At 40.9% G+C, this 18,480-nt stretch overlaps 1 protein-coding gene across 7 annotated transcripts in view; it reads left to right on the top strand.

Moving 5' to 3' along the window:
• PSD3 (pleckstrin and Sec7 domain containing 3) overlaps nt 1-18,480 on the top strand; it is a 669,219-nt gene that overhangs the window by 128,539 nt on the left and 522,200 nt on the right. For 6 of the 7 annotated variants that reach the window (XM_079909126.1, XM_079909122.1, XM_079909125.1 and 3 more), the window contains one exon: nt 6,447-6,555. The exons of the other annotated variant lie outside the window; for it this stretch is intronic. In XM_079909126.1, coding sequence (XP_079765252.1) covers nt 6,447-6,555 — 109 coding nt within the window. The remainder of the gene's footprint in view (nt 1-6,446; nt 6,556-18,480) is intronic. 7 annotated transcript variants of the gene reach the window in all.

Raw genomic sequence — 18,480 nt, 5'->3', positions numbered from 1 at the left:
TAATCATGAGGAAATGTAAAGACAAACCCACGTTGAAGAACACTCTGCAAAATAATGGGCCTGTAATTTTCAAATAACTCATAGTCATGGAAGTTAAGGAATCTAATGTCATGTAATAGTGGGTCTAAATAGCCAGTTGGAAGTTCTGAGCTTCACTGTGGGGAGGAGCTGGTTAAGCCGTTCATCAGTGGACCCCTGACATAACTATTTAGGTCTTTCTTCGTGAGGTGGTTGCTTTCTGCAGAGAAAGCTCTTCAGATCTCTTGCCTGCAGGGTAAAGTCCAGGGTGCAGCACTGCATAGGTTGGGTGAAATAAAAGAACTGGATATTGAGTGGCTGGGTGTGCTCATTGCTACTGGGGGTACCTGCTTGTAGACCAGCTCAGGGAACAGAGCTGGAGAAGAAGTCTAAGCATCTTAGCATACAGCAGCAAGTCCCCTTGCTACTCTGGTGTCCTTGTATCAGTTGTGCTTCGTGTCCCCCAGGCCAGAGATGTTCTGTGAAAAATCTCACTCATGAATAAAATTCCAGTCTTTTGCCTGAATGAAGTGGGGGGTGGCAAATTTTCCAGTGAAACAGATCTGGGGATCTAACTGCTTGATAACCTTTCCTTTTCACCAGTCCTGCTTGTGTTGACCCCTCCTCCTTCCACCTTCCCCCTTCCCCCTTTCCTTTGCCTTTGAGTATTCTTTGGTGTGGCTTGGTTGGTTCTGTTCCCTTTTAACAGACCTAAGTTACCTGTCATCTTAAACAACTTCCCATTTGCTCTTAACTCTTTCAGCTTTCCCTGATGATAGGCTGCTGTAATAAGGTACCACAGACTGGGTAGCTTAGCCAGAGGGAAAATTATGCTCTCACAGGTCTGTAATCTAAGAAGTCCAGGCTCAAGGTGTCAGTAGGGTTGGTTTCTTCCGAGGCCTCTTTCTTTGGCCTGCAGATGGCTGGCTGCCTTCTCCCTGTGTCTTTGTATGGACTTCCATGTGTGTCTGTGTCCTAATCTCTTATAAGGGCACCAGTCATATTGGATTAGGGCCTACCCTAATGACCTTATAGACCCTGTTTCCAAATGCAGTCACGTGTAAGGTGCTGGAGCTAGGACTCAACATATGAATTTTGGGACACAGTTCTGCCCATAACACCCAACCATTGTCTTTGGCAGCATTGGCACTAAGCTTCTAGTGCTGCCTGTACTTGAGTTGCCGCACTCGGTGCCCTGCTTCCGTGGGCCTGACTTCTGGGTGATGGAATCAGATGACACTGAGTGGGATCAGGCATGGAGTGTGAATGTTGGAATCATATTAGTTTTGAGTGAGTTGTGAAACATTATTTTTATAGTCGTTAGTTTAGCTTTTAATATTCTCTGGCTTAAAGCACTTTATAATATTCAGCCCTGACTGACTTTAGAGGTCTCATATCCTCTGAACATGATCCTGAAATTGAAATGATAAGGATGTGAAGGAGCACGCCACCCTCCTCAGACTACCCTCAAGCCCTGTCTCCACCTCTCCCACCCCTGACCCCATACGTCCCCTCCCAAGTCAACTGAAATTACTTCTAAAATTTGCCTGCAGCTTTCTGCTTTCTCCTCTTGATTTTTTATAGTTAGGCAATTAAAAAAATTAGTTTACGTCAGTAGTGTTTCTCTTGTATCTGAAATTGGTAATTATAATCAGCAACATCTTGAGACTTGGATGATATTAGGTGAAAACTCTTTGTAAATTTGAAAAGCTATGTAAAATGTAAGGTTGAGATTTTACTTGTCCTGTCCATTTAAAGATGGACTGCCGACTTACATATTATGGTGACCATGTCATTGTAACTTCATCACAAGGAAAAGACTTGTGTTATTCCTCCTTAATGAAATATCTGTGAAGGTGGCTCAGAAGTGTGAAGAATCTTTGTGCTTCAGAATTAGAAGGGACCTTAGAGATGAATTTGAATATCTCTTTTTACCAATAAAAAGAAGCTGAAGTCTAAGACTGAAGCTGAAGTCCAGGACTGAACATTAGTGTGACTGAGTGGGAGTCTGACCTGGGATTCAAGTCTGGATCAGCCGACAGTCCATTTGCTAATGTTACTTCATATCCCATACTTTATCACAGTGGCTGTGATAAAAAAGAATATATATTTTTCAGTTAGTAATACAGAAGAAAAAGTAGTGCTGAGTATTTCAAGTAAAATTTTTTTGACCTGCAAAAATTGTTGTGGAGATAGGTGGGTGAAGAACTGTAACCCTTGGCATGGGAAGGGCAGTGGGGCACCTAGCTTTAAGAATAACTAATATAAGCCGAGTGCATTTTATTTCACTGGGCAAGTCAGGGGAATGGTTGTGCTTTGACTGGGCCTGAATGTTGGGTTTTGGGGTTCCCCACAATTTTCAGAGTATGGAGTGCTTTATTAGAGTGGAGCCCTGTAGTATCTTTTACTCTTGGTTAGAGCATCGTTTTAACAGGTGTTTCTCTTCTGTGAGAGTCTGTGCTTTGAACAGTGCTTCACTTCCAAACCTTAGCACAAGTGTGCTCTGTGGACCAGCATCAGCATCCTCTGGGAACGTCTTAGGAATGCAGAGTCTCAGGCCCCACCCCAGACCTGCTTGATCTGTGTTTTAACAAGACTCCCAGGCAGTTCATATATACAGTAAAGCATGGGAAACACTGGTCTAGAGCAGTGGTTCACAAAATGTGGTCCCTGGACCAGCAGCATCAACATCGCGGGCAAAGTTGCTAGAAAACACACATTCTCAGGCCCCAAATCCCAGGCCCCCTGAACCAGAAACTCTGGGTGAAACCCCAATATGTGCTTTAACAAGCCCTGTAGGTAATGCTAATTCATGCTTAAGTTTGAGAACCACTCTGGAGCACTGTGTTTCCACAGTTTTGATCTGGACTCACGGTGAAAAATATATTTTACATCATGACCCAAAACACACACACACTCTAGAAGTTTCATAAAACAATGGTTATCTTACCAAGTTCTATATCTACTTTGGTATTTTCCATTTTATTCTGTTAAATATATATGTGTGTGTATAAACTTATTTATAAAGAAAATCTGGCCATAACCCACACAGCTGCTTACAAAGCCACTAATAGACCATGCACTGCAGTTTAAGGACTGATGCTCTTGAACAGGGTCTCTTAACCTTCTTCTGTGCTGTGGCCCCTTTTGACAGTCTTGTAAAGCTCTGGATCTCTTGTCAGAGTAATGCTTTTTAAGTGTATACAGTAATATACATGGAGCTGTAAAAGAAACCAATTATATAGGGTACCAATATATTAAACAGATGTGTGATATGGTGATATATTGTATTTTCTTATTCATAGTGAGATTTAGTGGTGGGTCTTGTAACTACTGTCATTTCAAAGTAGGAATGGGTATAAATGATAGTTCAAGTTATTTGCAATAATTGTTATATGAAGTGAAAATGGCTGTGATTTCAATTGGTGACAAAGTTACGGTTACTGATAATAATACTGTGGTTTGTTGAGTACATGCATATTTGAAAAAAAAAAAGCTACATTTCGGTTTAAGTTAAGTGAAAATAAAGATGTAATTTTTTTCCCTAACTTCAGACTTCCAAAATTCTGAGGTTAAGCACTCTTGCTCAAGAGGAACCTTTCTTTGGAGAATAGTTCCCAGGCTTTAAGACTGTGTGTCAAAAAATTACCTTCCTGGAATTCCTTAAAATTGCTGCTTCATCGATGGCATTTCTTATTTTCTAGCACCATGGTAATGGAGTTCTGTTTTGTTTTTTTCCTCACCAACAGGGTAGGAGGTTTCCCTTTTCTCCACATCCTCACCACCATTTATTTTTTGTGTTCTTTTTGATGTTAGCCATTCTGACAGGGGTGAGGTGATAGCTCATTGTGGTTTTGATTTGCATTTCCCTGATGCAGAAATCAGCATTTTAAAATTTAATTTAATTTTTATTTTACTTTGGAGTATAGTTGATTTATAATGTTGTTAGTTTCAGATGTACAGCAAAGTGATTCAGTTATACATATACACGTATCCATTCATTTTCTTTTTTTGTTTTTGGCCACGGTGTGCAGCTTGTAGGATCTTAGTTCCCTGACCAGGGATTGAACCCCAGCCCTCAGCAGTGAGAGTGCAGAGTCCTAATGACCGCCGGGGAACTCCCCATATATCCATTCTTTTTCAGACTCTTTTCCCAAGTAATGGAGTTTTCCTTTAAAATCTTCTTCTCTATTGTTTTCCTGAGGTTACCTCAGGCCCAAATGCAATCTATTGACAATGTTTCTTCTCTAGTCTCCCCCATCTCAACACACCACCCAGCTGCTCAAACCAGATTCCTGGGATCATTCTCTGGGCCATGGGTTCTGGATTCAGGATCTGAATCTGGGGTCCACGGTTTACTAGCTGTGTCACCTTGGACAAGCGACAAGCCTCCCTTTCTCTGCCTGTGAGACTGGGATGGCAGCAGTGCCCCCACCTCATAGGACTGTTCTGAGTATTGCATGAGACATCCCAGGTATTGCACTGGAACAGCCTGGCCTGGAGTTAAGTGGTTAGTAAATGTTATCCATTACAGTTATGCTTGATTTCTTCCTTTCCCTTATTCCTTAAACCCAGTTTGTCAGAAAATTTATATAGAGTTTCCCTACAGGTATATTTCATATTTATCTACTTCTGTCTGTTTCCATTGCCGTCGTCCTACTCGAAACTTCCATGCATTCTCATTGGCACTTCTGACTGGTGTCTCTCCTTCCTCTTGACTGACTCCAATCAGTTTCCCCTATAACAACCGTATGATTTTTTTTAAAGTGTAAGTGAATGACCTAATAAAAACGTTAGTGACCACCGTACATTTAGAACAGTCCAGTGGCTTCCCGTCAAGCCTTTCCCTGACCTGCAGCCTGTGTTTTTGGCCCCTGCGTCCTTTCAAGTGTTTGTTCCTGCTGTGCTGTTTCTCTGGTCTGCCTCTGAACTTGCCCGTGTACCCACTGTTCTGTGGCCACATTGGCTTTCCCTCAGTTATTTGGGTAGCCTGGTCCTTTCATACTTTGAGGCCATTGTGTGTGACCCTCCCTCTGTTCAGCTGCATGTTTCTGCCCTTCCTCAGCTCCCATCCTTCTCATCTCTGTGGGAGAGAGCCTTTCTTAACCACCCCTACCTAAATTAGGGCACCAAATTCCTCCTTTATCAGCCTGAGGCTCCCTAAACACATCAACAAGTGAATATTGCCTCTCCATCAGGGAAAAGGATAATTAACAGCCTGTGATTATGAAACATGCAACTCCAAGAGGAGTGGAATAATTTTACACATTGTGAACATTATGTGATTGTAGAGCTATTTTAAGAAATTGCAATCCTGAAATTGTTCAAGAAGGTCTTTGATATTGTTATTCAAGAACAAAGAGAGGCCGGCCCACTGAACCTGTCTGCAGAGGGTAATGGAGGTACTCATAACCCAGCCATGCGCCTCCTCTCTGCTGTCAGTCATTTCTGCTCCAAAGGGTAAAGCAGATGTCATAAAATTTCCCTCCTTGAAGTAGCTGCCTGGTTGCTGATAGAACCCTTCATGCTCCTCTCTCCTAAAGTGAATGGTCAGTTGCTGCTCAGACATGAGAAAGATGCCTCATGATTAGACGATAGAAACCAGTGTGGTAATATCTGGATCCTGGTTTTAATTTTTGAGTTCGGAGTGAAGAGGCAGCATAATGACTCCCTGATTGGACTCGGTCAAATTTCTTTGTGTTTTGAAATTTCTGCCTTGTTACTTATTTTTAATTAATCCTAGGCCAGAGAAAGGAGGCACTCCTGATTTTTGGCAGTTGCCTAAAGCAGCCAGGAAAAGGGTGATAGGAGTTGAGAATCATGTTGTGAACCACTTCAGTGACCTTTGTAGTTTTTCTTTCAAATAAGTGTCCCAAAGGACACTGGGACAGATACTTGAATTTAGGATAATAAGTATAAACGCCTGATACTCCTGTTTGGCTAAATGGTGTTCCTGATTAAATAAAAATGTGGTCTCTTTTGGGGAAAGACTACCTTTTGTTTACATACTTTAGCAGAACCCATGCACAGAAGTATTCCTGGTATGGACTGTGGGTAATGATAATCATTTGGAAAATGATGTGTCTAAAAATAAAATACAGTTTTCTTATTGCAAAAAAGTAACATATACTTAATTTTTAGAAATTCTACCATAATTCTGCCCTCCAGTCAAGCCAACCTTTTCATATTTTTCTTGTTCCCCTATAGATGTTTATATGTTTATCTTTCTATATAGTTGTAATCTTGCTGTGATCATCTTGTATTCTGATTTATGTTATGTTATGATTTTCATGTTTCATTTTTAATGGCTGTATAGCATTCTATCAAGTAGAAATGTCATAACCATTCTCTTGTTGGTTGATTTGCTTTATGATGTATTTTTTATGATATACTTTTAATGATGTCTTTGTTTTGCTCTAATTTTGCAGGCAGAGACATTTGTTTGGGTTAACAGTGCATCAGCACATTCCCAGAGTGTTGCCAAGGCCAAATATGAATTTTTATTTGGCAGATCTGAAGAGAAAACTCCAGATACTAGTAAGTGTATCCCTACCTTCCTCTTTCAGGTAACAGATAGGAAGTGCTATTGAAATTTCAAATCTCAGAAGCTGAGAATTCTTCAAATCAAGAAGTGACTTGAAATTACCTAAAACAGGCTACTAGAATCACATCCTGTATTTCTGAGTTCTACACCTTAGGAAGATGTAGAATTATTAGTGAATAATTAAAGCAACAGGTTTCACAGAGGTAGGAAGGCAGCAGTGCGGATGGAGAAAAGGTACTCAATCAGCAGGAGATAAAGGCCATAGGAGTCCTGGGAGTCAGGCAGAGAAGGGTACTGAATGTGGTTAAGAGCTTTGGCTCTTTAGCTAGGCTTCTTGAGCGTCAGTTCTGGCTTTGTAACTTATGAGATGCATGACCTTGAGTAAGTTGTCCAAGCTATTTTTGCCTCAGTTTTCTCATCTGTAAAATGGGATTATAGTGATATATGTGTCAGAAATCTTTTGAGGATTAGGTAGATTGACATATGTAAGGATCTCAAAACCATACTTGGCATGTAATAAATGATATGGAAGTGTTTGCTGCCATTATTATTTATTATGATCATTATCATCATCATATTCCTGACCTTTGAAGCTGACATTTAGAAAAAATACAATCCTGACTCTCCTCAACTCCATCACTGTCTGACACTGATTTTCTGTTTTGGGTAGACAAGGAATCTGACCTAATGTATTGGTAGCTGTTGTTCAGTTGAAGAAGTCAAATGCTAACTATTCATTTTGATTTATGTGTTAGATGGGATTATATAATGGGCTCCCTAATACCTGGGGCTAGCAAGAATGCAGTGTATATCAATAATTCCTTTTACCTTAATAATGAATATTTATTAGATATTTCAGTAGTTGGGGACTCTTAATGAAATATAAAACAGCTAAATTATTTAAAAAAAATCATTCTGCTTTTATTATGTAGCATAAATACCTAACATTCTAGGCTAGAGGTTTGGGGCACTTAATCATTTATTCACTTTGTCTCAGGGAGTACTGACTGTCATCACCCCAAGACTGTGTAAAACTCCTCCTTGGCATAGCCTTAACTTTGTGATTTTGTGCTAATTAAGCTGTTTTTAACTTCGATAAAACATGATTTTTACTTCACTATATAGAGATACTATCAAATGTCTACATAGTCCTTTGACTTATTGGTGGGTGAGTTTGGGTCTACCTTACTCATAGGTTTTGTAGTTTTCCGAGTGTACCTGAGGAGAATCAAAATGACATTTTAAACCTCCTGTTCCTTATTTGCCTTGGTAAAAATGGTTGGTGTTATTTATTTCTAGTGTGATGTTATTCTGTAGGTGTGTAAGTGTGCATGCATTTATTAAATCTATTTAATGAACACTTATTATGTGCTAGTCACCTGTGCTGGGCACTGTCATGGTACAAAGAAGCAGAAGACAGTCCTTACCACATGGGGGCTAATTCTTTGGTCAGAGAGAGGGAATGATCATTTTCAGCTGTGCTGGTGATGGCTTCATGGAGGAGGTGAAAGTTGCACTGTTCTTAAAGAATGACTAGTATTCTGATTAATTGAGTTTTGGGGAGGGCATTTCAGACTGAGGGAAGGGTATGACCAAGGGTGTGGTGGCAGAAAATACAAATTTTTTGGAGAACATGGAGGAAACTGCCCAGGTTGGTTTGCAAAGCATATCTGTGAGAGATAGGTTTAGAAAGATAACCATTTAGAAAGGGGCAGAATCATGGAGGGTGAAGAGTGTGCATTTTAATTTAGGTATGTGGAGATGAAGTGCCAGGTACTGTTTTTTTTTTTTAATCTATTTTTTATTTTTATTTATTTTTTTGGGTATAGTTGCTTTACAATGTCGTGTTAGTTTCTACTGTAAAACGAAGTGAATCAACTATATGTGTATATATATCCTCTCCCTCTTGGACCTCCCTCCACACCCCCTAATCCCACCCATCTAGGTCACCACAGAGCACTAAGTGGAGCTCCCTACGCCATACAGCAGGTTCCCACTAGCTATCTGTTTTACATATGCTAGTGTATACATGTCTCCCAATCTCCCAATTCATCCCACCCCCACTTACCTCCCCCCCTGCCCCCCCCTGCCCCCCGGCCTGTGTCCACACATTTGTTCGCTATGTCTGTGTCTCTATTCCTGCTCTGCAGATAGGTTCATCTGTACCATTTTTCTAGATTCCACATATATGTGTTAATATACAATAATTGTTTTTCTCTTTATGACTTACTTCACTCTGTATGACAGTCTCTGGGTCCATCCACGTCTCTGCAAATGACTCAGTTTCATTCCTTTTTATGACTGAGTAATATTCCATTGTACATATGTACCATATCTTCTTTATCCATTCCTCTGTTGATGGACATTTAGGTTGCTTCCATGTCCTGGGTATTGTAAATAGTGCTGCAATGAACATTGGGGTGCATGTGTCTTTTTGAATTATGGTTTTCTTAGGGTATATGCCCAGTAGTGGGATTGCTGGGTCATATGGTAATTCTATTTTTAGTTTTTTAAGGAACCTCCATACTGTTCTCCATAGTGGCTGTATCAATTTACATTCCCACCAACAGTGCAAGAGAGTTCCCTTTCTGCACACCCCCTCCAGCATTTATTCTTTGTAGATTTTTTTTTTTTTTTTTTTTTTTTTGCGGTATGCGGGCCTCTCACCGTTGTGGCCTCTCCCGTTGTGGAGCCCAGGCTCCGGACGCGCAGGCTCAGTGGCCATGGCTCATGGGCCCAGCCACTCCGCGGCATGTGGGATCTTCCCGGACCGGGGCACGAACCCATGTCCCCTGCATCAGCAGGCGGACTCTCAACCACTGCGCCACCAGGGCAGCCCCTCTTTGTAGATTTTTTGATAATGGTCATTCTGACCAGTGTGAGGTGATACCTCATTGTAGTTTTGATCTGCATTTCTCTAATAAGTGCTAATAATAATTGCTAATAATTAACAATGTTGAGCATCTTTTCATGTGCCTCTTGGCCATCTGTATGTCTTCTTTGAGACATGTCTCTTTAGGTCTTCTGCCCGTTTTTTGATTGGGTTGTTTGTTTTTTTGATATTGAGCTGCATGAGCTGTTGGTATATTTTGGAGATTAATCCCTTGTCAGTTGCTTTGTTGGCAAATATTTTCTCCCATTCTGAGGGTTGTGTTTTCATCTCGTTTATGGTTTTCTTTGCTGTACAAAAGCTTTTAAGTTTAATTAGGTCCCATTTGTTTATTTTTGTTTTTATTTTCATTACTGTAGGAGGTGGGTCGAAAGAGATCCTGCTGTGATTTATGTCAAAGAGTGTTCTGCCTATGTTTTTCTTGAAGAGTTTTATAGTGTCTGGTCTTACATTTAGGTCTTTAATCCATTTTGAGTTTATTTTTGTGTATGGTGTTAGGAAGTGTTCTAATTTCATTCTTTTACATGTAGCTGTCCAGCTTTCCCAGCACCACTTATTGAAGAGGCTGTCTTTTCTCCATTGTATATTCTTGCCTCCTTTGACATAGATTAGTTAACCATATGTGCGTGGGTTTATCTCTGGGCTTTCTATCCTGTACCATTGATCTATATTTCTGTTTTTTGTGCCAGTACTGTCTTGATTACTGTAGCTTTGTAGTATAGTCTGAAGTCAGGGAGCCTGATTCCTCTAACTCTGTTTTTCTTTCTCAAGATTGCTTGGCTATTTGGAGTCTTTTGTGTTTCCACACAAATTGTAAAATTTTTTGTTCTAATTCTATGAAAAATGCCATTGGTAATTTGATAGGGATTGCATTGAATCTGTAGATTGCTTTGGGTAGTAGAGTCATTTTCACAATATTGATTCTTCCAATCCAAGAACATGGTATATCTCTCCATCTGTTTGTATCACCTTTAACTTCTTTCATCAGTGTCTTAGAGTTTTCTGCATACAGGTCTTTTGTCTCCCTAGGTAGGTTTATTCCTGGGTATTTTATTCTTTTTGTTGCCATGGTAAATGGGATTGTTTCCTTACTGATTTTTTTGTTGTTAGCGTATAGGACTGCAAGAGATTTTTGTGCATTAATTTTGTATCCTTCAAGTTTACCAAATTGATTAGCTTTAGTAGTTTTCTGGTGGCATCTTTAGTATTTTTGCTGTATAGTATCATGTCATCTGCAAACTGAGAGTTTTACTTCTTCTTTTCCAATTTGTATTCCTTTTGTTTCTTTTTCTTCTCTGCTGTGGCTAGGACTTCCAAAACTATGTTAAATAATAGTGGCAAGAGTGGACATCCTTGTCTTCTTCCTGATCTTAGAGGAAATGCTCTCAGTTTTTCACCATTGAGAATGATGTTTGCTATGGGTTTGTCGTATATGGCCTTTATTACATTGAAGTAGGTTCTCTCTGTGCCCACTTCCTGGAGAGTTTTTATCATAAATGGGTGTTGAATTTTGTCTAAAAGCTTTTTTCTGCATCTATTGATATGATCATGTGGTTTTTTTCTTTAATTTGTTAATATGATGTATCACATCGATTGATTTGCTTATATTGAAGAATCCTTGTAATCCTTGCATTCCTAGGATAAATCCCACTCGATTGTGGTGTATGATCCTTTAATGTGTTGTTGGATTCTGTTTGCTAGTAATTTTTTGAGGATTTTGGCGTCTATGTTTATCAGTGATATTGGCCTGTAATTTTTGTTTTTTGTGATATCTTTGTCTGGTTTTGGTAGCAGGGTGATGGTGGTCTCCTAGAATAAGTTTAGGAGTGTTCTTCCCTCTGCAAATTTTGGGAAGAATTTGAGAAGGATCGGTGTTACCGCTTCTCTAAATGTTTGATAGAATTCACCTGTGAAGCCACCTGGTCCTGGACTTTTGTTTCTTGGAAGATTTTAAATTACAGTTTCAATTTCATTACTTGTGATTGGTCTGTTTATATTTTCTACTTCTTCCTGGTTCAGTCTTAGAAGTTGTACCTGTCAAAGAATTTGTTCATTTCTTCCAGGTTGTCCATTTTATTGGCATATAGTTGTTTGTAATAGTCTCTTATGATCCTTTGTATTTCTGTGGTGTCATTTGTAGTTTCTCCCTTTTCATTTCTAATTTTATGGATTTGAGTCCTCCTTTTTTACTTGATGAGTCTGGATAAAGGTTTATCAGTTTTGTGTATCTTCTCAAAGAACCAGTTTAGTTTTGTTGATCTTTGGTGTTGTTTTCTTCATTTCTGTTTCATTTATTTCTGCTCTGATCTTTGTTTCTTTCCTTCTACTAATTTTGGGTTTTCTTTGTTCTTCTTTCTCTAGTTGCTTGAGGTGTTAGGTTAGATTGTTTATTTGAGATTCTTCTTGTTTCTTGAGGTGAGATTGAATTGCTATAAACTTCCCTCTTAGAACTGCTTTTGCGTCATCGTGTTGTCGTTGTCATTTGTTTCTGTGTATTGTTTTATTTCCTCTTTGATTTCTTCAGTGATCTCTTCATTAGTAGCATTTTTTTAGACTCCATGTGTTTGTATTTTTTACAGTTTTTCCCTGTTATTGATTTCTTTTTTAAAAGAATTTTTAATTAATTTATTTATTTATTTTGGTTGTACTGGGTCTTCATTGCTGCGTGTGGGCTTTCTCTTGATGCAGCAAGTTGGGGCCACTCTTTGTTGCGAGCTAGTCTGCACAGGTGTCTCATTGCAGTGCTTTCTCATTTTGGAGCAGAGATCTAGGCACATGGGCTTCAGTAGTTGTGGCATGTGGGCTCAGTAGTTGTGGCTCGCTGGCTCTAGAGCGCAGGCTCATTAGCTGTGGCACACAGGCTTAATTACTCCGCGGCAAGTGGTATCTTCCTGGATTAGGGATCAAACCCATGACCCCTGCATTGGCAGGTGGATTCTTAACCACTGCGTCACCAGGGAAGTCCCTGTGATTGATTTCTAATCTCATAGCTTTGTGTTCAGAAAAGATGCTTGATATGATTTCAGTTTTCTTAAATTTACTGAGGCTTGATTTGTGACCCAAGATGTGATCTATCCTGGAGAATATTCTGTAAGCACTTGAGGAGAAAGTGTACTCTGCTGCTTTTGGTTGGAATGTCCTATAAATACCAATTAAGTGTGTCTGGTCTGTTGTGTCATTTAAAGCTTGTGTTTCCTTGTTGAGTTTCTGTCTGGATGATCTGTTCATTGGTGTAAGTGGGGGGTTAAAAGTCCCCCACTATTATTGTGTTACTGTCAATTTCCCCTTTTAAGCCTTATGTATTGAGGCAGTCCTCTGTTGGGTGCATAAATATTTATAATTATTATGTCTTCTTCTTGGATTGATCCCTTGATCATTATACAGTGTTCTTCCTTGTCTCTTGTATCAGTCTTTATTTTAAAGTATATTTTATCTGATATGAGTATTGGTACTCCAGCTTTCTCTTGATTTCCATTTGCATGGAATATCTTTTTCTGTCTTCTCAGTTTCAGTCTATGTATGTGTGTCTAGGTCTGAAGTGGGTCTCTTATAGACAGCATATATACGGGTCTTGTTTTTGTATTCATTCAGCCAGTCTATATCTTTTGATTGGAGCATTTAAACCATTTACATTTAATGTAATTATCGATATCTATGTTACTATTACCATTTTCTTTATTGTTTTGGGTTTGTTTTTGTAGGTCTTTGTCTTTTCTTGTGTTTCCTGCCTAGAGAAGTTCCTTTAGCATTTGTTGTAAAGCTGGTTTGGTGGTGCTGAATTCTGTTAGCTTTTCCTTGTCTGTAAACCTTTGGATTTCTCTGTCAAATCTGAATGTGATCCTTGCTGGGTAGAGTAATCTTGGCTGTAGGTTCTTCTCTTTCATCACTTTAGGTATATCCTGCCAATGCCATCTAGACTGCAGAGTTTCTACTGAAAAATCAGCTGATGACCTTATGGGGATTCCTTTATATGTTATTTTTTGTTTTTCCCTTGCAGCTTTTAATATTTTTTCTTTGAACTTAATTTTTGTTCGTTTGATTAATATGTGTCTCGCTGTGTTTCCCCTAGGGCTTATAATGTATGGGACTCTCTGTACTTCTTCGACTTGGGTGACTATTTCCCATGTTAGGGAAGTTTTTGACTATAATTTCATCAAATATTTTTTCAGACCCTTTCTCTTTCTCTTCTTCTTCTGGGACCCCTGTAATTCAAATGTTGGTGTGTTTACTGTTGTCCCAGATGTCTGTGAGAATGTCCTCATTTCTTTTCATTCTTTTTTCTTTATTCTGCTCCTTGGCAGTTATTTCCATCATTCTTTCTTCCAGCTCACTTATTTGTTCTTCTCCCTCAGTTATTCTGCTATTGATTCCATCTAGTATATTTTTCATTTTAGTTATTGTGTTGTTCATCACTGTTTGTTCTTTAGTTCTTCTAGGTCCTTGTTAAACATTTCTTGTATTTTCTTGATCTGTGCCTCCATTCTATTTCTGAGATTTTGGATCATCTTTACTATCATTACTGTGAATTCTTTTTCAGGTAGGTTGCCTATTTCCTCTTCATTTTTTTGGTCTTGTAGGTTTTTACCTTGCTTCTTTGGCTGTAACATATTTTTTTGTCATCTTATTTTTCTTTTGATTGGTGGGGCTGTCTTCCTGTCTTGCTGCTTGTTTGGCTTGAGGTGTCCAGTACTGGAGTTTGCCAGCAGTTGTGTGGAGCTGGGTCTTGGTGCCGAGATGAGGACCTCTGGGAGACCTCACACTGATTACTATTCCCTGGGACCTGAAGTTCTGTTAGTCCACTGGCTTAGACTTGGTGCTCCCACCACAGGAGCTCAGGCCAGTGGCCTGAGAATCAAGACCCTGTAAGCTATACAGTGCAGCAAAAAAAAAAAAAAAAAAGCAACAAACAGAAAAGAGCAGAACAATAACAAAGAATAAAAAATAGAATTAGAAAAGTTAAAAATATATTAGAAAAAATAATAAAAATGAAACAACAAAACAGAACCACAACAGCAAAAGCAAAAAAGAAAAAAGAAAATAAAGGAAAAAAAAAGATAAAAAAAGTAAAAAGATAAAATATTCCCTGGTGCCTTCTCTATCAGTGTCCTTCTCCTGATTGTGAACTACAGCCAACCCCCACCTCCCCAGTGGGCCCTCCAAGACCTCTACGTAGGTGTCTGGACTCACTATGTCAGCCCTACGTCTGTGTGTGTTCCTTTCACCAGCGTCTGTTCCTGGAGCTTGCCTGGAGCACATGTGCCCATGCAGGCCAGCTGGGGCACAGGTGTTCACAGGCACACCCACAGGGGCTGGAGGAGGCCTTGGAGGGGGGTGGCGTTTGGCCCACCTGGACCCACGTGGCCAGAGGAGGCTTTGTCAGGGGCGGGCCTAAGACCTGGGACCCGCGCAGTCGGAAGAGGCTTTTGGCCAGGGCCACTCAGGTCCGGAACTCATGCGGCCAGGTCCGGAACTCATGCGGCCGGAAGAGGCCTTGTGTTGGGGGCTCAGGCCCAGGACTCGTGCAGCTGGAAGAGGCCTTGGTGGGGAGGAGGAATTCAGGCCCAGGAACTGTGCCACCAGGAGAGGTCTTGGTAGGGGCAGGAGTTCAGGCCCGGGACCTCAGCAGGCTCATGGGGGCCCGAGGGGCTGGGGGAGATGCTGGCCGCATTACCCTCCAGTCCCCTGATTCCGTGAAGGTCCCTCTCCTTCCCTGCTGATTCTCTTGCTGTGAGTGGGTGCCTCTGAGCGTGAGAACCTCTCCCTTCCCCCAGCCCCCCCACAGGGGTGCCAGTCCCATCCCACCTCCACTTTTCTTCCCCCCACTCCTTCCTTCCCATGTCCAACCTGATCGAGTGGGGATTTCTCCCATCCTTTTAGGGGTCCAAGGTCCCCCACCAGCGCCTAGTTGGTGCCCTTTTGGAGATGCAAACTCTGTGTCTTCCTACTCTGCCATCTTGACTCCACCTTTCTTGATGTTTTTCTAACACTCCAGCCTGGGGTAACTGTATTTCTCCAGGTACCATTTTAGAGAGATAAATCAAGATGGGTTGATCTGGAAATTGGAAGGGGCAGCAGAAGTTGTTGCTTATCGTAGGAGGGGTGTAAGATGCAAGTTTATATTGACTTTTGGAAAGTACTTTTTTTTTCTAATCTTCACAAAGAAATGATGGCACATTTTTATCATTTCAAAAATACTCTTGAAGTTTCATTATATTGACCATTCATCTATTGTCAAAACACTGCCCAAACTCAGAAGACCATAGGGAAAGGTAGTAGAGAGAATAGGACAGTGTTTTTATTTGAATTTGATTGATAGGCATACCTCTTCCCACTTGTTTTTGTTTTTCCAAGTGGATTAAATAAGTGACTGAAACTGACTAAGTGCTCCAGAAACAGCCTGCTGGAGAAATGGAAATGCTGACATTGCGTTTTGAATGCATCCCCAGTAATATTCAGGTGGTAGCCTCGTAGTAATGCAGCCAAATCAGTGAAGGTCAGTTGACTCATGACTCCAGTTAGGCCCAAGGAAAGTGTCGCTGCTCTAGGGACAGGAGGCTTAGGCTTTGCCACTCAGTGGGGACTTAACATGGGCTGTGGGTGGGAGTTTCTAGGGAAGACAATACAAGATAATTTGCAAAGTGTTGCTTATTGCAGGGGTTTTGAATCTGTGACAGAGTTTGGAGGTGTTGGATGGGGTATGGGAGAACATGAGAACAGAGGAAAGAGTCCCCTGACTGGGAATTAAGGTCTGGATTCTGTGATCTGTTCATCAGTGTAGTGAAAGAGGTGACCTTGCTTCTCTCTATTCCCTGCTGCTTTATGGGAGCTGTCGCAGCTTTCAGGAGCTCTTCAAGGGCAAGTCCGTAGTTGGTAATTGCTGAGAAGCTTTGAGCTAGTGTGGCATCAGTTGTGCTGTGACTTAATGAGGAACAGGGAGGCGAGTCACCAGAGGTTCCCCTCTTCCATTCTGATCAGCTCTTGGAATATTTGTGGAGCTACATTGAACTACAAAGAGGTAAAAAAGAGGTGCCACAGGAACCCACCTGGGGCCACCTGTGAAGCAACACCTCCCAGACTTACCCCTTGCCCCTTGTTTTCTCTCCTGGCTGTTGCACTGAGGCTGCTGGCTTCTCTCAGCTAGGCAGATGGAGTCCGCTCTAACAGGAGGAGGCTTCATTTTGGGGAAGTACATTCTTTGAAGTGTTCCTAAGGCAGTATCAGATGGCTGAGGTTGGTATGTCTTTTGGGGCGAAATCCAGAGGGAAGAAATCCTTGAGAAAGTCTTTGAAGAAGAATGAGACTGTTCCTTGGCTTGTGGGGAGGACACGTGACTTGTGGAAGCGTGTGAGGGAGCAAAGTGCCCGTGGTATCCTGAGAAAGGGAACAGACTTCTCGTACTAGCTCTTGGAAATTTACAGACTCTCACTCCTACCTTCTCTACTGATTTTTAAACTTTGAGATAAGTAGGTAGGAAATAAGCTTCAACAGTATTGAAGAAATTGTCCAAGGGCATGTAGTTTAGATGCGTTCAAGTCAGGTGGAGGCCAGGGAAGAGTTGGGGGGTTGGTGGTTGATGAACTGGTTTTCCAGAGCTCTGATGGGCAGAGTCACTCGTGTGGAATTGAAGCCCCAGCCTGCCCAGATGGGGTAGACGTCCAAGTGTATCATCTCTTGACATCTGGAAATTGACACAAACGTGCTGGGCTGGTGAAACCCCACGAGTTACTGCTGAAGTACATGCAAAACCGCCCAGAGGGGCTCTTTCACAGCCCAGGACATAGAAGACCCTCATATTAATGAATAGATCAGTGACCCTAAAATGGACAAGCTCACAATAAAGTGGTATAAACTGCAAAAAGGAAGGAGCTTCCATGGGAGGGAAGGTCAGCATACACAGCAAGCAGGGAAATCAAGACCCACAGAACCAGAGATAGTAGAATATTCTGAAACTATAATAGGTTTGTTTAAAAGATAAAAGAGGGAACCATTATGATAAAAGAGGAAAGTATGAAGTAGAGAACATACATATATGAACAAAAAAATAACTTACAGAAAATGAAAAATATAAATAGTGAAATTTATTTATTTATTAAATTTTATTTATTTTTTTTTTTGCGGTACGCGGGCCTCTCACTGTTGTGGCCTCTCCCGTTGCGGAGCACAGGCTCCGGACGCGCAGGCTCAGCGGGCATGGCTCACGGGCCCAGCCACTCCGCAGCATGTGGGATCTTCCCGGACCGGGGCACGAACCTGTGTCCCCTGCATTGGCACGCGGACTCTCAACCACTGCACCACCAGGGAAGCCCCATAAATAGTGAAACTTAGGAAAGCACAATGGTTGAGTTAATTTTACTTTTGGTGGGGGCTGATGAACTTTTTTCTGATCCCTGCTTTTTTTTTTTTTTCTGCTTTTCAAATGTTATCTGCAGAAAAGTGAAAAGAAGGAAAAAAACGAGCATTTGTAATTCCAAGCAATGTGTTCTCATCTTGGCAAAGCTTACTTCCGATTTTTTTCTGTTTGTCTGTTCCATCTCCCAAAGGCACACACATTTCTTCGTTATTTAGTAAACATACAGGCGGTTACTCTTTGTCAAGCATTGTTCTAGGTCTCGGGGTGGAGTGTTGAACAGAACTAAAATCCTGGTTTGACAAATTGCTTCACAAAGATTGTTCCAATTCCGAGTCTCCTCTGTGGTACAGGTGTCACCACCTCTTCCTTATATTACTATCTGAGACAAAGCACTGCACCACATTTAATAGGGGAAAATGCACTGGTTAGGTTTTATTCCCCCAGATATAGGTATTTATTTTTTATTTTAAATATGAATTTAAAGTTTTTATTATCAAAATAATATGAGTGTATAATCTGAGAAATATAACTGTTACTAAAGTATGCACGGCCCATGTGCAAGTCCCCCGCCTTGCTTTCTTCCCCTAGTGGCAGTGACTTTTGACTGTTGCTGTTTTCTTCTACTCTTTTTCCTTCTACTTTTGCTTTTGTTTTTTAAGCTTTAATGGTAGTTGCCTT

The sequence above is a fragment of the Stenella coeruleoalba genome (genome assembly GCF_951394435.1).
Source record: "Stenella coeruleoalba genome assembly, chromosome: 21".
Lineage (NCBI taxonomy): Eukaryota > Metazoa > Chordata > Mammalia > Artiodactyla > Delphinidae > Stenella > Stenella coeruleoalba.
This window is presented reverse-complemented; position numbering and strand designations above follow the sequence as displayed.